Source organism: Asterias rubens, chromosome 7 (genome assembly GCF_902459465.1).
Source record: "Asterias rubens chromosome 7, eAstRub1.3, whole genome shotgun sequence".
In the NCBI taxonomy this organism is placed as follows: Eukaryota; Metazoa; Echinodermata; class Asteroidea; order Forcipulatida; family Asteriidae; genus Asterias; species Asterias rubens.
This window is the reverse complement of record NC_047068.1, coordinates 5,500,319-5,521,150: the sequence shown is the minus strand read 5'-3', so window position 1 is coordinate 5,521,150 and position 20,832 is coordinate 5,500,319. Positions and strand designations below refer to the sequence as shown.

General features: G+C 36.5%; 1 protein-coding gene across 2 annotated transcripts; it reads left to right on the top strand.

The window, feature by feature from the left end:
* Window positions 1-1,499: 1,499 nt before the first annotated feature.
* LOC117292110 (ras-related C3 botulinum toxin substrate 1) lies at window positions 1,500-20,337 on the top strand. Of its 2 annotated transcripts, XR_004519256.1 has the most exons (6): window positions 1,500-1,704; window positions 9,171-9,242; window positions 12,149-12,266; window positions 13,481-13,678; window positions 15,067-15,534; window positions 15,579-20,337. XR_004519256.1 is itself a non-coding variant. In XM_033774031.1 (5 exons), the coding sequence occupies exons 1-5, from the start codon at window positions 1,670-1,672 to the stop codon at window positions 15,223-15,225; spliced, it is 582 nt and encodes a 193-aa protein (XP_033629922.1). In that variant the 5' UTR covers window positions 1,500-1,669; the 3' UTR covers window positions 15,226-20,337. The 2 variants fall into 2 exon arrangements, 1 of the variants encoding a protein (XP_033629922.1); XM_033774031.1 differs by having other exon boundaries at window positions 15,067-20,337.
* The last annotated feature ends 495 nt before the right edge of the window (window positions 20,338-20,832 follow it).

Below are 20,832 nucleotides of genomic sequence, written 5' to 3'. Positions count from 1 at the left end.
TCACTTCAGAATACATTTTTTCTTTCTTTTTAATACTTGTGTGGAATGTTTTGGTTCTTTTAAAATTAAAGATGAACTTTTATTGCAACAGAAATAAATAATCAACATGCTTTAATGCTATATCATAGTTGTATTAATTATCACTGAACTTTATCAATGTGTAAAAAATAATAAAAGCTTTATAAAATCCTTGAATCATTTGCAAAAATAAATAACGGTCAAAGATCTTCTCTTGAAATGTATCTTCTTTATTTTATTAAGTAGTAGTGGATCATGGTTTGTTGCTTTGAGATGTTATAATTTATTACTATTATTTTTATTAATTATTATTATTATTATTATTATTATTATATTATTATTATTATTATTATTTTTTGGGGGGGGGGGTTGGCGATGGCTAGTGTCGTGTCTAGAAATGGTGACGATTCTATGTTATTTCAGCATCCATTTGTTCTCTGAAACCTATCTTCCGAATCCCTAAGATGCTATGGTTTGGGTGAGGGTTAGGAATTAACACACTAGCGGTGTGGGAACACCAAGGTTTCGGAACATAGGTGTAGAACAAATCCACTAAATGGCGCTATTGAAACCATGGTCTTAATTAAAATAAGTTAGGTAAAAGAAATGGATGATTTGATATAAGATTTTCATATTATGCAGTTCAACATGAGAAAAAGATCAGTCACCTCATGTTTTAACATTGAGAAATTGTACATTGTACATTATCTTATTTACTAGTTGTCTTATTTTATTTCTCTCCATAATTACAGTGAAAATGTTCAGAGAGAAGTTCAAAAGCAACACCATTCCATTAAAAGTAAATACAGATTTTAACAATGACTATGTGCGAATTTCTAGACTAAGCAGAACAAAAATTCTGGTTAACAAAAGATTCACTGCTGCATGTAACCAACCGCTGAGCTGTGCACAAATTGTGCCTGCGAAAAGTCAAGGCTCTTATTTACATGAATTGTGAGCTCCGCCCAATCCAGACAACAAATAATGACTATGGAATTTTAAACATTGTTGTTATTCCATCTAGGACAGTCTTCCAGAAAAAGCTGTAGTTTACAAGTAACTTGTCAATTCACTTTGTGTAAAAAAAAAAGAAACAAAGTCTCGTAATCAGAAAGTGGGCAAAGTAGTTTTTGATAGACTATTTTTGATATCGTTTGCAATGTCAATATGCATGTTTTTTTTCTGTCTTTTTTCAGCATTCATATTTATTTTTCCATGTAAATAGTTTAATGGCCCATAATTAATGTGTTGTCGGTCCGAGACAGAGATTAACATTTACAGTACATTACATTAATCATCGTTATTTTTGTTGGGTGGCAAATTTCAACCAAAATGCGGCACACCATAACTTTGCACAATATCCTATGAAAACTATGAGACATCTATTTTTAGCGCCCTTTTGATAACAGTATAAGTCACTACACAATACTCGCATGTCATCACAACAGGGCAGGCGTGTTATTTTATACAGTCGACAGCGGGCGCGCTTCGTCCATTTTTATTACACACACACCCTGTCCACCGCCACCCGACTGTGCAAAAAGGTGACACTGCAAGTCCATTTCCGTGTTTTAAAAATCCCGAAAATTGCTACTTTCATAATCGGTGACAACAGTAATTTTTGAGTTAGGTCTACTCTCGGAGGTTCACAATGCAGGCAATTAAATGTGTTGTTGTTGGTGATGGGTAAGTTTGATTCAGAAAACTTTTAAATATGTGGTCGATGTTGTGGAGATAGGCAACAGGGGACATGTTGCCATATTGTTTTGTGCATGTTGTGGTGGCTACATGAACTGTGCACTAATCGGACTCGAACAAACTCGTGAACTTGCAGGACTTTATCTAAATTGAATCTTTCACTACCAGCATTATCACAGATAACTGTCCTAGACCAGGGCAAGTGTGCTAAATTGAGTTTTCACTTTTAGGTTTAGTTCACTAGATTCTAGAATTAGAATTATTATAGAAAGATCCTAATCCTAATGTTTTTGTAAATAGGCCTACACTACAGGAATTAAAAAAAAAACTTCCAAATTAAAAGTAACAGAGCCAGTTGCTTGTGGATGTTGTGGAGCATGGCAGTCATGTCCTCATGAATGATCATTGTGGAGGCTGGGGTACTGTATACATAATTACTATTATTATACTATGGACTATGCCAAGTACCGAAGTAGAACTTAGGAAGTAGAAGTAATGAGTACTATACAGTCAGTAGTACTACTCCGTACTTGGTAGTGTACACCCGCGCCCCACACTACTATCCCCTATACACCCAGTCAGCAACTTGGGCGCTTTACTCTTCGGCCGATAACGACAAATTTGAGAAAAAAAGGGAGTACAGCACCCATGTTATTAATATTAGGTCTACTTGTACATAAATACTACGGAGTACCAGTCTCCGCCATGTCCAACGTATGATTTCATTTGAAATGAAACTACAGTGAAAAGTCTTTTTTAAAGCCGATTTACATTTGATTTTGTTGTGGTACACGTAACGCTGACAGTGAAACCTTGGATATTAGAGCATAAAACAGCAGAACTCATAACAAATGAAATTTTCCAATCGCACAAAATGCCATCCAACAGCCAATTCTCCAAAAGTTAACTTTAATTAACTGAAATATGAACTTATTTGAAGGTGAAATAGGTTAATTTAAATTATATACATATGTACAGAGTTTTTATTCACATCTTTTTAAGAACTTCAGTTAGGTCTTGTGAAGGTATTCAACAGATACGTACGTGTTTCATGTAGCAATAAACCAACAAAATACATCAAGATATTTGCTATGTCTGACATTAATTTGGTGAACAAAATATTTTAGTCTTACACGAACAGTATTCTACATATTTTCACTTTAAACAATTATTCAACACTTTTAATAAAGCCTAGAAAGTGTTAACTTTTCTGTTTGGAACTTTCTCATTATTATTATTATTATTATTAGGTTCAGTAAGATCTTGAAACCCTTAATCTTTACCTCGGTGAAAACATCTTGCCAGGATGAAGATGGTAATTGTGCCCATGACTGTTATTGTTTTAGAACTCACTGAATTTATCTTTTAAACACCTTGCATGCCATGATACGCCTTGTAGTTTTCAAGTTACACCATTTTAAAGTGTCTGGATGAACATGTAATGTGGATGACAAACATACTCCCCCAAAACAATTTATACATTCATTCATGTGCCTGGACATTGTGAGAAAACTAAAACCTTGGTAGAGTGCATGGGTTACCAGAGGTACATTCATAATGGTTTGCTGGACATTTATAACATAAATGTTGAACACTTCACAACCAAAGGTTAAAATGAGTTTGAGATGCATAATGTGTGTAAGGCCAGGCCAGGTGTTAAATTTACCTGTGAAAAATCCTGTGAGAAGTATAAAACAATTATTGTCTCAGGCTTGGAATTTCATCTTTGACATGTTTGAGAAGGCAACTTTTTCATTTTCATTTTGCATTGGGCACTTCCACTGAGAAATCATTACGTCTATAGAGTGTAAAACATTTGAAGGGGCACCAAGGCCAAGACCAGGGCAAAAGAAGCTATGTCATCCATAGTCTGTGTGTAATTACAGGCATGTTGTCTATTTAAAGCTTGAAACTTTCTGATGGGTCAGCAAAATACGCTAAATATTTTAATTGAAGACAACAAAGCAAACTAATCTAAAGGAAAATCCATTTCTATAAAAAAAAAACATAGAGTTTAAATATTTTTGGTGGACAATCACCAATAGACATCTCAATGATTTGTTTATTTCTAGAAGCTTTTAACTGTTTGAAAATTCAGAAATATGGCGACCATGTATCCAATTTGTTAATGGTTGAGTAACTTCATTCACTCTAAAATTGAGTGCTCTACAAAATGACTTGACATCAAATGTTATCATTTGCACAAATAGTCACCAACCATTGGAGTGATACAAATGTCAATCTAAGTACGCTAAGCAGGAAAATAGAAACGGATAAAAGTTGTCATTGTTTTATAACACTAGATAAAACCCACATCATAGTTTTGAAGGGGCTGTTTAGGCCATTTCCCTTCTTTTTGTTCCAAGAGGAAATGTCCAAAGGTTATACTTCCTGGAAAATAAAAACTGCTGAAGCGCCTGAAGGATTGTTGCTTGGCATGAATCTATCATTGAGTTCATAGACACCGACAGAAAGACAATGCTGCCTGTTTTTCAGGGCCCAATTTTATGAAGCTGCTTAAAGCCCCCAAAAGCACAAACAAAATTATGCTTACCAGCTAAAATACCATGTCACAACAGTTAGTGACTGGTGTCCTGCTTATTTTTGCTAAGCAGCAAGTTATACCTTGTGCATATAAGCACTACACATGAACTTGGGCCCAGGGTGGGCCGATATATGTTCAATCCATTCCCAAGATGGACTTCTAACAAAATGTAGTATTTAAGAAAAACTACTGTTAAAATCTGATCAATTGTTTTGAAAAACAAAACTCAGAAGTTAAAGGTTTTGCAACTATTTAATCCACCAATGGTTAAAACAAGTTTTGTAACATTGTGTTAAAAAGAATACAAACACGTGACATTTGTTTTTCTTGATATTTTCCTAAGAGGAGGGCACTTAGGGAAAACTAACAGGAAAACGGAAAAACTAAAACTAAACGAAAGAAGATAATGTCATAATAATTGAAAGAAATACAAACTTTTTGGTTAACTGCCAATGCCAATGTGGTTCACTTTGAATGTGGAATCATATCTCTTAGTTGGTTTTTACATGAACTATCAACAATTGATTAAACAATGGACTCATGACAGTGTGGGACAATCCAAAATGGTCAGTAAAAAAACCACAGCTGACTCTAGTGTTTATTTCATGGGTGTTGTCATCATAATGGTCTAATGATGATTTATGATTGGACGGTTACCCTGCACCTTATGGACTGCAGACTCAGAAGGCCTCAGTCAGCAAAAAATGACAAATAAATTATACTTTTATGGTAGATTTGGTCTGAAGTTGAATCTTGATACGAAATAGTTAGTTAAAGGGGCACTTTGCCTTTATATTTCTTTAAATATTTAGTATCTTATTCTTTTTAAGAGTTGTTCATGTATGGTCCAGAGTTCAAATAATTATTATAAGCCACAAGGGAGAACTTTCATAGTTGTGATAACATTTGAGTAATCTTTTTTGGGGCTTAACCTGTATGCATTTAGGCCATATTAAATGCCCTCGCCCTCTTGTAGGGCATCCCCATTCTATACAAGAGTTCAAAGACAGACAGGGACCCCCCATCCCAATCTCCATGTTCCTTGTAACATGTTCTTGCTGTTACAAACATTAGTTTAGTGTATGTGACCTAATTGTTGCCAAGTGAGAAACAAATGACCTTGGCTCACTGTATGTAATCAATTGTTTTGTTTTTGTATGCATGTTTGTTGTTGTTAGTTTTGTTTACATGCTACATGTAGATACTTGCATTTGTAGCCCTATGTATTGTACATACCCATCAACATTGTCTACTTGTGTAGTGTATAATTGACATTTATTTGATTAACCCCAAACTAAGTATATATAATTTACCCAATCAGTTTCCCTTGTGGCTTACTACCAATCTCACTGTTTGACATATTACATGGTACATCAAAATCTTACACTTTGGGAAGGAAACAAGATATCCAGTTTGCAAAATGCCAGGTGATGAATCCATACAGTAGAAAATCTTACTTCCTCTAAAAGTGACAGACGTAATGTGCATGATATATGTAGAGCCTATTATTAGTGGTTTGACTGACAATCAATTGTATTGTGCATTGATAGTTGAACCATATAGAGGAAAAAACAGTCCATCCATGTTACTTAATTCCTCCATGAATGGTCAGACTAACTGTTGGTAGATGAGCTCAATGCATTTAAAGGGAAGGTATGTTGGGTAATCACCCTTAAAGTTAACAGCCAGTAAAAATACTTGTTGGTAGTTTTCAAAAGCATTTTGAGAAACACTTCACTTTTAAGTTATGTGGTTCTGTAAAAAGATAACAGTTCTTATACCTAACATTTTAATCCGAGAAGTGTTAAATGCTTTGCAGATTGTGTATTCCTAAAAGAATGTTCTTCAAAAATGCGACCAACTTTTGAAATGAAACGTTCACATGTTATTTTTTAAAATTAAATCTACGTTCAATCATGTAGGATTAAAACGATCAAATGGTTCCAAAAACCAAAGGAATACTTTGCCTCTGTAGTCTTTACACTCTTTAGGTTTTACAGCCTGTGATAATGAACCTTTGAGACTAATATTGAATTGATATCGAGACATTTTCATGCACCGCTATTTATATATTTTGTACTTCCTCCTCTGATCCCGTTTCCTGCTTGAAGTCCTTGTGTTCATCATGCTTTATGGTTGCGCAAGATTAGTACATGACTGCACTACCATGTCTACAATGTGCCACACTACATAGCTTGTTTCTGTTGTACTGTGGGGGGTATACTTAGTGTGTTTGTTTATGTGGTTTAGGAAGAGTTCATGTCATTTACACACATGTGACGATTCTTAATTGGCGGCTACAGTTTTGGCTTTGGCTGCTGCTACATGTACATGTAAGGGTCAGTGCTGCTAAGGGTGTTGATTTAAGGCCATCCTACTGAACTTCAATGCATGTAGAGCTGTGTCTGCCAATTCTGGACTTGGCTTACATCATGTAAGTTCAGTCAATTGTTTGTCTAAAGAACACAGAATTCTTCAGACTATTTTTTTTGCCATCACAGATCGGTGTATCCAAACTGAGGCTGGAAGGTCCAAATAGTCTGGTCCCTTTTTGGTGTAATGCGAATCATAATTTCTAATTTATTGAACAAAGGGGACTAGACGGAGCTGACATCTTTAATGCTATACAGCGTAATTAATGTAAGATCCTTGCAGTCATACCACCCCCAATTCCTTATTCAATCAATTATTGTAAGTTGGCCAGCTGAAAAAGTAACCTGATTAAACATGAACTAAAAGCGAGTGAGGTTCTAATGGGAACCAGATCCTTTACATAATTGCCAATTTGCCTATTGATGTTTGAAGCATCAGTATGCAAGCAGGTTCTTCATACGGATGAACCACTTTATGTAGATGTACTGTTCATTTGGGTATCATTCTGATACGTGAACGAAATTGAAGAATGCAAATAATTTCTCCTGATGAAAACGGAATCAAACTTACAGATGGGCTCTTGCCAAAACATTTTATATAATGTGTCTTGCAGATGAATGGACAGAGCAAACAGTGTACATTTTGCACGTATTGTAAACAAATACAGTGCCTAGAAAACATGCACCTTGGACTTCATTTTCAGGAGCTCTAGGCACACACTGAATGATTTTGTACAAATTTTGTTCAACAAATATTAATTATTAAAGATCTATCAATTATTAAAGCAGAATCCAATTTCATACAGCACTGTAAAAAGGACAAAAAACAGCCATGCACAAAACAATTTTGTCTTACTTTAAATTATCACATGTCCCAGCCAAAACACCATGTTAAAACACATTGACCATTGTGTATCACCGTTTGTTTCTGCTGAGCAGAAAAAGATAGAGCAATGTTTCTGCTTAAGCAGCTCTATGAAATTGGGTCCAGGAGAACACTTTGCAATAAGCTCTTATCGTATCTTCAGACCTTTACTTCATTCTTAATGGAGTGCGGCAACTTCATCTGTCATTGGGCACTTCTACTATCAGGAAAATGACAGTTCATAGTTCAACTTAACATGTATGATGGAACTGGCAAATCTTTTAACCAAAAGACACTGCGTTAATTAGCAAAGGACCCCACCCCCCTGCGAAAGTATTAAAAGGACACTCACTACAAAAGTAAAAGGACATTCCACCAAAAGAAAAAATGACACTGGGAAATTGTTACCAAACTCTACATTTGTTTAAATTGAAAACACTAAATAAACAACTAAATTCAGTAAAAACAACAAACTTTGTGCTAAACACAAGTGTTAGAACTTGATCTGAATTTTTCCCCTGGAGATTTTGGAAGCGGTGAGAACCTTTATAGAAATGATTTTTCTGCCGACTATTTGCAACATCTTGTAACTACATCAGCTTTGATGCCATGTGGGTTTGGATGGTTGAATGCTTTACTGCTTGATATAATCAGATGAAGGTATTTTGATTACCTCCATGGAGCTGAACTCCTTCAGCTTGTTTCCTAGAGGGTCGTTCAAGAACTGACCTGGTTGTACTGAGCGATGCTAACAAGGCATCAGGGAGCGGTGGAACGTGATCAGAGTGCCCCTCTAGGCCTGGGTCCCTGATAAAACACAAATTATTGGCATGACATGGCTTACCATACTCAAAATGCAACTAATTATTTATATACGCAATGCCTTCAGCACTGTACAACGTTTTTTTTATCAGAGCATTCATGAATGACAAAGTTGACGACACAAACTGCCCCAAAACATCTTGAATATCTTCTAAATTTATCAGAAGTCATCATGAGTAACTAAGTGTTTTACAATGTGTGTAGAAACGTTTCATGGGGGTTTCAGTTAATAAGAGTACATGTGTACGTTATACACTTTGTAATCATGTTGATTTGTCGCAGTTAATTAATTTCTCAATGGGCCTGTGGGTGTTTTAGGCCATGAACTTCAATATTGCCAATCCATGCGTTGACAAGCCATACAAGGAATATTTAGTCATGAGGTACTGATAGTTTCTTCATGGTGGGCCATGAAAATAACTTTCTTGATTAAAATTGAAATGTAATCAATCTATACAGTAAGCTAGAGAAAACTTTCTCATGTTTAATTTATATTAATATGTAAAAATCATATTGGGATATTAATAATAATAATAATAAAAATAAAAATATCCTTAAATTTATTTGAAATAGACGGTGCAAGTCATGCGCGTATTCAAACATTTTTGGGAGCACTTTGGTCCCACGTACATTACTTTAACATGTGGAGGAAACACATCCAACTCCAACACTTTAACGGATCGCAATTCTCAAATCTGCGCAAGACTCATAACCTACAGAGTGGTCAAAGGAGAAACCAAAGTCTTACTCAGTGAGTCTTTGTTGTATTATGTTGAAAACATTTTGTTTGCAGCCGATCTTGACCTAACCATCTTCTTTCTTGTTTTCTCCCTTCTCTTTTTCCTTTCAGGGCTGTTGGTAAGACATGTCTTCTCATCAGCTATACAACCAATGCTTTCCCTGGAGAATACATCCCAACAGTGTAAGTATTGTTATTTTCTTATTTGGGGTTGAACAAATACAAAATAACAAGAACTAGACTTGGACCTGCGACCTACACGTACCTACATGTATCTAGTGATTTCATGGTTATGAGTTCCTGAATGTAAATTGGTGCTAAACCATGAATGGCTTTAAATATAAAAGAACTTTAAATGTTACATGTGTTCTTTGTTGAACCAGTAACCAGTGTAACGTCTTTAACAATGGACTATCACTACATCAAGAGTATCTAGAGGAATTACAGATTGCAATTGCAATTGCCGCTGTGCCCTGTGCTTTTAATGTGGTGCCCTGTGCAGATACAAATTGACATTGTCCTCATGGAGGTGCCCCCTTACTAGGGGAACATTGCTGTGCCCCCCTTACTAGGTGAACATTGCTGTGCCCCCTTACTAGGGGAACATTGCTGTGCCCCCTTACTAGGGGAACATTGCTGTGCCCCCTTACTAGGGGAACATTGCTGTGCCCCCTTACTAGGGGAACATTGCTGTGCCCCCTTACTAGGGGAACATTGCTGTGCCCCCTTACTAGGTGAACATTGCTGTGCCCCCTTACTAGGGGAACATTGCTGTGCCCCCTTACTAGGGGAACATTGCTGTGCCCCCTTACTAGGGGAACATTGCTGTGCCCCCTTACTAGGGGAACATTGCTGTGCCCCCTTACTAGGGGAACATTGCTGTGCCCCCTTACTAGGGGAACATTGCTGTGCCCCCTTACTAGGTGAACATTGCTGTGCCCCCTTACTAGGTGAACATTGCTGTGCTCCTTCAAGAGGGAAGTTCAAGGCTGGCCTGCATGTGGGTGCGTTCGATTAGCTTCCCCGGGTCGACCCGGTCTGCCCCCGGTACGTTCGAATAGCTTTGACGTCATTCCAGGGGCTCACCAGGGTCAGCCCCAAGTGCCCTACTTGTGGACGGGTCACTTGGGGCTGGCCCGAGGTGCACAACATCACCACCAGAGGGCGAGTAATCGCTCGATTAGCTCTTGTCAGGGGCTCACCCGAATGAGCATCGCGGGGTCGACACAGGGAAGCTAATCGAATGCACCCATTATAAGGTACAACCATGTATCAAAGCACTTTTCAAACTTGCATAAACTGCTTGTATTGTATACTGTACTTGTAGGTGTAGCATGTACACACGTATAACATACGTACTTCCTGTTACATCATATGTTACAATAAACTTGTTGGAGGAGGGGGGTACAGGTTCAATGTATGACATGAGAAGCATTTGAGATTAGGGTCATGTATCAATCTAATTTTTATAAACTAAAAATAAAGCATGCCATTAAAAAAAACAAAAAAAACACCAACATTTTGTGGCAACATCAGTTTCACAAATATGTTCAAGACACAAAACATTTGCAATGTTAATAATTGCTGATCCATCTGTAGTCGTCAGGTTTTAAATCTATTCATTCATATTTGGATTCTCCACACCATGGTTTGGGAGCTGTGAATTACACTACCCAGCCAGCCTAAAGGACAATGGGTTATGGTTCCTTGTTCCTGTTTGGGTAGGCTTTATACTTCCGGATATAACTCTGATGTCATCATTTATGATGGTTTGGCAAGGCTGCAGTTAAAATTAATGGACTACAGTTAATGTATCGTGTAAATCAACTGCTCAGAATCAACAAGTGTACATCCATAGTGTAGTGTTGTACATGAATTCAAACAGTCTAATTGCACTTCAGAAACACAACCCCCAAAAACATTAAAGTCATTAAAATATGTCAATAAAAAAATATCTGTATATGGATGACCAAACTGAGTTTCATTGACAAATTATTAATGGCTAGAAAAAAAGTTGCTTTTTGACTAGAAATAATCCAGCACAGGCAACAGGAAAGTTATATTTGAATCTTAAAGCGAAATTAGTTTTAAAGATTCAATGTCATTTCATTTAGCCATGGAGGAAGACAATTGCAAAACCTAAACCTACAAACAATTTTGCCCTCATTTAAAAAAAATAGCAGAAAAGAAAGAAATATGGGCAAACTTTGTAATTGTGACTTATTGAAGGTCAACGAAGGCTACACATGTATGGGCATTTTTTTTGGGGGGGGGGGGGAGTTAAGACAGATTTATAACATGGTCACTGTGTCAGATTAAAGGCAGTGGACACTATTGGTAATTGTCAAAGACTAGCCTTCACAGTTTGTGTATGTCAACATATGCATAAAATAACAAACCTGTGAAAATTTGAGCTCAATCGGTCATCGAACTTGCGAGATAATAGTGAAAAAAAAAAACACCCTTGTCACACGAAGTTGTGTGCGTTTAGATGGTTGATTTTGAGACCTCAAGTTCTAAATCTGAGGTCTCAAAATCAAATTCGTGGAAAATTACTTCTTTCTCGAATACTATGGCACTTCAGAGGGAGCCGTTTCTCACAATGTTTTGTACCATCAACCTCTCCCCATTACTCGTCACCAAGAAAGGTTTTATGCTAATAAATATTTTGAGTAATTACCAATAGTGTCTACTGCCTTTAAATGTTCAATCTGTTGATTGCAACAAAACATGTCTACTTGTGTACTTCAGGAAATGGTACACATTCAAGCAGCCTTTAAGTTGGATCCTTTTTGCTTCTTATTTCCACATTATGTATTATTATTAGATTTACTATACTAGTCATGGTAGAAGGGAAACTGCCTGGGTAAAAAATAGATTTGGGTTGAACAAAGAGTAATTGACTAGGGAGGGATTTAAATTTGGAAGAAGTTACTTACTATCAATAAAAATGTCTTGCAAGAAAATTTGTTACAAAAGAAAACTGTACATGTATGTAAGGATGCTTGTGATCGATCGGAAACATGCCATGGTAAAATTAGTTGTTTTTTCTTTAATAATGTATTTGTGTTTCCTTTGAATGACCACAGTTTTGATAACTACTCGGCCAATGTGATGGTCGACGGGAAACCAGTTAACTTAGGATTATGGGATACGGCGGGACAAGAAGACTACGATCGACTCAGGCCGCTTTCATATCCACAGACAGTAAGTTCATCAACATTGTTTTGATTCTTAGTAAACGCATTTAATATTTACAGGTTTGTTGAATTGTTGAATGCTCTGTATCACACCAATGCCTGGTTTGTAAGTCATCAATATCAAGTAAGACACAATCCCAGACCATCAAACTAGCCTTCCACATCAATATACTTTGCAAGTCTCTCAGACCAAGATGCTGAATTCATAGAACTGCTAAGGTACTAAGCAAAGATGAATGTCAGTAAACATCAAACTAGCGTTCCACATCAATATACTTTGCAAGTCTCTCAGACCAAGATGCTGAATTCATAGAACTGCTAAGGTACTAAGCAAAGATGAATGTCAGTAAACATCAAACTAGCGTTCAACATCAATATACTTTGCAAGTCTCTGAAACCAAGATGCTGAATTCATAGAGCTGCTAAGGTACTAAGCAAAGATGAATGTCAGTAAACATCAAACTAGCGTTCCACATCAATATACTTTGCAAGTCTCTGAAACCAAGATGCTGAATTCATAGAGCTGCTAAGGTACTAAGCAAAGATGAAAATCAGTAAGCATCAAACTAGCCTTTCACATCGATAGACTTTGCAAGTCTCTGAGACCAAGATGCTGAATTCATAGAACTGCTATTAAGTTACTAAGCAAAGATGAATGTCAGTAAGCATCAAACTAGCCTTTCACATCGATAGACTTTGCAAGTCTCTGAATTCATAGAACTGCTAAGTTACTAAGCAAAGATGAATGTCAGTAAACAGTTAGCTCACCTCTCCACTGGCAACTACAAGTGCTACATGTACATATGACTATGGGGAGTGCTAGCTAAGGAGTAGGTTTATTAACTGTGTTCTGTGCACAAAATGTACTATTAACATTCAACAAACTCAATCACCTTTTTCTTCATCATTGACACAGTGACTGTTAATTGATATAGAAATAACATTGAGATAACTGCCACATCAGTCATGTCAGTTGTTTTCAAACTGTAGATCTTAAAATGTGTCCCCCTGATTGTGGCTGTGCATGATTGATGCTCATTAAAAACCCTATCACCTTATCTTCTTGACGCTGACTCAAGATATCACGTTGCTACCCTGAAGGGTGTGACTTGCCAAAATGATACCCACTCAAGACCTAATCAAATCATCTTAAAGGTCATCTACACCTGTTACTTCATCTCTAAGAAAGATTCCAATCTCATCTTGTTTCTTATCCTTCAGGACGTCTTCCTCATCTGTTTCTCGCTCTTGAGTCCAGCCTCCTTTGAGAATGTTCGTGCCAAGTGGAATCCAGAGGTGACTCATCACTGCCCAAACACACCCATTATCCTGGTTGGAACTAAGCTAGATCTTCGAGATGATAAGGAGGCTACTGAGAAACTCAAAGAGAAAAGACTGGCCCCAATAACCTACACCCAGGTGAGGAGTTGATTCCTAGACCACTTCTTAATTCTCCATAATCAATGACAGGTTTTGTTTAGATCACCGCCTATTCATTCTTAATAATCAATGACACTTTGTTTGATTGTTGCCATGTTTTTTTGGCTGTATTTTATCACAAACTTCTGTGATCTTGATGATATGGCCATATATAAAACACTATTGTATTGTATTGACCTGTTTTGTGTTCGCAAAAATGTTTATCAATATTTTCAAGACATCCTTAGTTCTCCACAGGCATAAGCCAGTGACATACCTGCCAACCATTCTTAATTTGAAGGAATCATTATGAAAATATGAGCTGTATTCTGAATTCTGAATTGATCACCCTTTATTCTGAATTTTGTTGGGATCATCTGCTTCAGAAGGCCATGAGTGGCACCAGTACTAACTTGAAAGCCGCAGCAGCAGGCAAATAGGTAGTCACTATAGAGATTGTGTTGCTATCAACAACACCCTTTAGAATACATGAAGTGTTTGTTTACATTCACAGTATTGGCATGAACATGGCGTGTCATGGCCTAGCAGCTAAGAGCACCATTCAAGCTCTTGATTTGATTAGCAGAGTATGGGTTGGAGTCCCAGTCATGACTCTTGTGTCCTTTAAGCAAGACACTTAACCATGAATGCTTCGTAAAAGTTAGGGTGGTAGATCTTTCTGCTCTACCGGCCAGGCTTCGGATTGATGATACCCAAGCCTACATCTGTATGGACTGTAAAGGGGGTAACCCTGTTTCAGCTCTAGGAGTAGGTGGCAACGGCCTCTGGAAAAAACCCCAAATTGTAGCCCACACCTTGAAGTGGCCTTCAGGCCTTGTGTGTTTGGCGACTTGCATAAAAATGTTTTAAATAAAGTATGTCTCTAACTTTGCACCAATAAAGTGCACCATGTGGCGTTAAGGTGCACATTAAGTGCACATACTTTAAGAATCTCATGATTTTGCTTGATTACTCTTTTTGATTCATAAAAGTTGGCAGGTATGCAGTGACTGTAAGTTGAGACAAACCAAGGTTTAAGAATAGAAGTGTGAGTGGGATACGGAAAAATGTACCACTTCAGCATCCTATGATGGGACGCGTGATAAATTCTTCTTTATTCAGCGAGCACGCCTGATAACAAATTTATCTTTAAGCAAACCTGACGCGCAGCTTAAAATAACGCAATATGCAGAGTTAGCACAGCACATTACAAAGGGTGTGATATCGGCCATGTGATATAGGTTTTTATCCAACCTCGTGTTGCCATGGATCAACCATGAGAATCAAGGATTCAAGATTTTAAAAGTTGATTATGATCTTAAAAATTGATCTTAACAGACTGTCGGTATTTCTTATAATGAATTCCTTATTCTTCATCATATTCACAGGGACTACAAATGTGTAAAGAAATCAACGCTGTCAAGTTCCTTGAATGTTCTGCATTGACGCAGAAGGGTCTCAAGACGGTATTTGATGAGGCGATTAGAGCCGTCTTATGCCCTCCCAAACAAGCCAAGAAGAGGAAAGGGGCTTGCACTACACTATAATTGCTCAACCATTGTGCCATGTTTTAGAGTTTGGGCTGGCTTACAAGGAAGATTTCGCAGGCAGGAGCACTTTATATTGTGTCATCAAGGGTTTTATAATTAAGGAAATTTGAACACATATTTTGCCTCGTGCAGACATAACTAAAAGCATCTTTTTCAAAATGTACAGAAAGCAAAAGTCCACAATTAATATGAAATGTTACTACCCCCATTCAGTTTGACTGGTCTGGAATATTTGAGTTGGATATTTGATTGCAAAAACTAAAATAAACAGTTTATCAGACCACAAGTCCTGTCTTACATTTTCAGGTAGCATTCATTGGTTGCACAATGGAGCTCTCAACCATTTTCAGGTAGCATTCATTGGTTGCACAATGGAGCTCTCAACCATTTTCAGGTAGCATTCATTGGTTGCACAATGGAGCTCTCAAGCATTTTGTGTAACCTGTGAGATTACACTTTCGGAGTTTTTCCTCTCTGGTTTTAAATATAACTTGACTAACTAACATATCAAAGAGTATTGAGCAAGGAACGTTTCTTTTAAACATTCTGGTTCAGTTAATCAGTGAGTGGTTACACTGTTTGAGAGATAGCCAGCTACTGGCCTTTTTTTTCTACGAAGCAGATAATTGCACTTATCTCGTTAGCTGGAAAGAATGCTCTGATAATTAAATGTGCTTTCAGTTCAATCCTTTATCATGATGTCATCATGGTACTGTTCCCTGTATCACAACTGCTGATTCTCATTGTACTAAAAAAAGGGCCTGACTATTTACCTGAGTTATCTCATTTTAGTTACATTGAGTTGAATGGGAAAAAACAAGATGGCGTCACCATGGTAACCGTTTCAAGCATTCCTCTTTTTAATACTCTAAAACAACTTCTTTGTTATTTGTGAAATAAATTCTGCTGTTGTTGTAGGATACACCCCAAACCAACAATGTCACTAAGTGAGTCACCCAAGACATCCAATTGAAGCGTTATATGTGAACCCTAGAGGAAGACTAAAAGGCGCGGTCACACAGGCCTCGATAACGTGAAGGAAAATGAGAACGTTAAAAATGCACGCCCTCGATTGGTTGAATGAGCATGGGCGTATTCTGGGTGGAGCAATTCAAGCAATAGAATGTGTTCTCTTTGCGTCGTTATCAATATCGTTTTCATTATCGCTGCAGTGTGACCCGGCTTTAAGGGTTCATGACTGAGCATAGTTATCAACAGTTTTCAAAGTTGTGCATAAACTGAAACGTTCTGCACAAAGTAACTTTTTTTCTTCTGACCTCAAACACATAAGAAAACATTTTTATACTCCATAGCTTACCCTGTTAGCCGTACACTTGCTTGAATTCCTGCACTGTACACTAGTCATGTACGGTAATAGGACAAACACATTGTAGCTTCTTGTCAAATGACTTTTGTATATTTTGCAGAACATCGCTGATAAATAGTTGGGTCATATTTCTTTTAGGTGGTATAGTTTGTACACCAGATGGTTGACTCTTCTGGTGTTGTTTAACTGTAAATGTACTATTGTGAAATGATACTAAGTAATTCATATCCATTTAAATGTTCTCATCAAAAGTCTAAATTGCTTTATAATAGTTAGTGAGTTCAGTTCCTACTTAGTTGAACCTGATATGAAACCCAAATAGTGACAGTTTATAAAGCCCTTATTGGAAGCTGAGGCCATGGTTGAATTGGCGGCTACGGCTAGAACTGTTGCTAAGGGTGTTGCTAAGGACATCCTATTCAGGGCATTATGACTTTAGCCATAGCCGTAGTCACCAATTCTGACATGGCCTGACTACTCTTATTCCTTATTGTTCTTTATATGAAGACATTCCTAATAATGGTCACATCGCTACTTTGTCATTTTCTTCCGCCACCTGCAATTTCTTCCTTTAAAAAAAGTTTCTAAAAAAATCAAAATATTTTCCTAACTGTGGGGCAACCTCTCTTCCTTCACAAAAAAAATTAAGTACAACATTTAATCAAAAATACATAGAATAAAATATGTTAAAAATGCTAAAAATGCAGGAAAATATTTCAAAAAAATCTTTTTAAATACAATTTTGGTTGTGAAGATTGTGACTTATTGTTTGTAATTTCTGTTATAGTTAAGATACATTGGAAAGGAACTGAAAATATCCACTCCATCATCTAAAAATCTTTTGTAAAAAAATCTGCTTTTTTAGAAGGAAATTTGTGAACACTAAAACATAGAATTGTAACCAAGATGTTCATCACAATTTGTGATAATATTCTTCTTTGAAATTTGCTGCTTTCATTTTCAAAGACGGTCAAAAGAAATTGATAAGCCTTTCTCTTTAGAGAGATGGTCAATGGTTGAATAGTAAACCTTTCTCTTTAGAGAGATGGTCAATGGTTGAATAATTGAAGAGAATCTTGGGTATTATAAGTAGTTTCCACTTGACGCCAAACAGTGTATAGTTGGCCATCTTTATTGGCAAATCAATCATTTTGTTAACGAACCCCTATGAGTTTTGTGTTAGTATTGGGTACGGCATGCCAGAGTTTTACCAAATTCTATGCATGATTGGTCGGTGAACCCACTTGCCTGCATAGAATAGTTGGAACTCTTGACGCAGCTCAAAGCCAAAACCAAAGTGGCGGGTAAAGATGGCGTCTATTGAAAAACTTAGCCGCTTTGCTAAAACACATTATCTACTAAGCAAAAACAGACAGGGAACCAGTGCTTAACAATATATCTCACATGTTATATTGTCTGTTAACCTGATTCTGCTAAGCATTGTTTATCAGTGCTTAGCAACTTTCATTGCGTCACAGCTTTAATGGAAATATAAGTTGGTAAAATGGTGTCTAAAATATGTAGTTTTTCTATTTTTTAAATAAGTTTATTGGGCTTACGTTAACATAAATTTTGGTCTGTTATCTCTGAACCAATTGAGTGATTTTAAGAGGTCAGTCAACCATGTATTGTTTGATATATCATGCGTTATATTTATGATAGTTGCTTAGCAAGCTTTGTATCCATAGCTACACAATGAATAAATACAAATCTTATCTGTAAATATTACGCTTTACTTAAAAATCGACAGAAACTTTTACTGTCTCTGTGGCAAATTGGTCTGCATGATTTAAAGGGGAAGTTATGGGACATATATACAAGGTTTTAATGTCGGATATTCATAGAGCAAAGGTCATTCAGTACAACTGTTTTTTATTTTATAAGACAGGAGAACAAGACTAATAAGTTGCTTAACATTCTCAGTTGTGCTTAGCAACAAAAATAATACTTAAACTTGGTATTCACTGATTTATTTACGATTGGTTTGTTGCTGTTGTTTGCTCGGCTCGTAGATTTGTTTGGTGATATTTTGTACTGGGAGGCTCTTTGTCAAAGTTCCTCATCTTACAAACTTGTTAAGCGTAGAAATATCTTGCAAAGCAGAATGAGGTTACCAGCCAAATTAACATGAGTGTTGCAATATTTGTGACCGGTTCACTGTTGGGCCAGCTCAAGAGATGTCAAGCAGTATTTTGCTAATGTATGTCTTGGCTTGTTTGATATTTATGTCTTAACTGCACCAGCTAACAAAGTTATTAATGTAACAGGCTCAGTGACCAGAATTGACCTTTGACACAACACTTAAACGAATAATGAATATACAATGAGATGAAATGATGTAAATGTGTCCGATAGCTTGGATGTAGGGTGAATGGGATTTCCTGAGTGAGTAGTTTATGCCAGTGCTTACACACAAAGCACTCTGTAAAATAATATCACCATTAAAAGATATTGTTTGGAATTGATTAAGCCACTTGTTACACTAGAGTAGTTTATTATGCGGAGTGAATTCCAGTGTTGGATTTGGATGGATTTTTGTTATCCTGATCAAAATTTTGATTTAGCCTGCGTTGCATTCGCAAAATTTGAGCCATTTACATGAAATGTAAATTGTGAGATGAAATGACGCCTGACATGGTTTATTTAATCCACAAATTAAACTTAATTTAATAACTTCACAATTTGTTTTCTTCTAATTTTAATATTTAGAGTGGAAAATGCTTGTTACTGTCAAATTTAAATGTGATGTAAAAGGTATTTTCTTAGACAGCATTTTGTCAAATAAATGTTGGCTGTGGAAATGGCTTTCCTTTCCAGAGAATTATTCCGTTTTTTATTTTTATTTTGCTATTTTTTTTTGAAGTACAAATGTTACTCATAAAGGAGATGACTTTTGTACACTTTTGTAATAAAAATCTGAATTCCTTTCTCAAAATTTAGACAAATTTAAAATGACTAAAAACATGACAAATAAAAAGTTTAAGAAATTATTTCTTGAAACCAACTCCTATAATCTACAAGAGGAGAATATTGTACTATTGGTTGTTTGGTATCAATGTCTTCTCCTATACTGGGCCCAATTCACACAGGTGTCTAAGCACAACAAAATTATGCTTACCAAAATAAGGTTACCAGCTAAAATACCACCTCACATGTACCATCTGTGGCTGGTATCATGCTTCATTTTACTTAGCATTAAATCTTTAAGCAGAAGCATCTCTATGAAATTGGGCCCATGTGATACACAAGACAAACATTTTCAAGGACTTTGTTTTCAAAAAACACAGAGGTTTTGGCGCCTGGTAATTTTGTTCTGCTTGGTTCTCAAAATATGTAAAAAAAAAACTCAAAACATAAATAATGATGTACAAACTCGTTAAATCTGTGGTCCTCATAAATTTGAAAAGTTGCGCGACATCACAGCAAGCTTTATTTGCCCTAAATTTTGAAATAAGGAGAGCATGTAAATTTACAATTCATAAACCATTTTTGTAGTTTTCTTGAGTAAATGAAACGTCTACTAACCTTGTAATTGTAGAGTAGATGATTAAATAATGAATACAATTTAGTCCACAGGGCATGTAAGTACCTTTTATTACTGTTTAGAGCTCAGGCTCAAATATTAGAAATCAATGAGCTAATTTTGTTTAAATCGTCGATGCTTTATTATAACAGCTGGATACTAAAATACAATGTAATTTGGGAAACACTTAAAGCACCATTTGTTAAAGTGAAAGATCCTATATTGAGTTATTTAATAATAAAAAATAATAAAATGTTGACATCATGATAGTCAGTTTGAGTTATTGATGTGCAAGTCTGGGGCGACTATTATAAGTATTATTTTAATTACACGTCCAACATCACAATTAGCACCAACAGGATACGAGTAGGAAACAACAAAAAATATTTAGTTTCAGATGTGGGAGGAAAAACCCCCAAAGGGGGGACACCCAAGCTGTCAATCTACATGCAAGGGTCCAGTCTGAAGTGGGATTTGAACCTGAGGTGGGACTTGAACCAAGGTACACCGAGGTGAAAGGCAGGGGGAGAGACCACTGAGGCAACATGGGCTTTGTTTCATGTCTCTACTTCTTAACAGTGAGGCTTTGCATGTGCGTACTCCATGTTACTAGGCATTCTTTACTTAAACATCTATCACAGAAATTTGGCACTTGCTCTATAAGTGAAGAAAGGTGATCATAAGAGGAAAACCATAAAATTAAGCCCTTATTCCAAAAACTTGAGGCTGGTGTATTGGTCCTGAGCACAAACAA

Bases quoted from the DNA above. Each gene is read 5' to 3' on its own strand.
- LOC117292110 (XM_033774031.1), top strand. From the start codon at position 1,670: ATGCAGGCAATTAAATGTGTTGTTGTTGGTGATGG. The intron at 12,267-13,480 runs GTAAGTTCATCA...CTTATCCTTCAG, and splicing joins CGCTTTCATATCCACAGACA to GACGTCTTCCTCATCTGTTT. The intron at 13,679-15,066 runs GTGAGGAGTTGA...TCATATTCACAG, and splicing joins CCCCAATAACCTACACCCAG to GGACTACAAATGTGTAAAGA.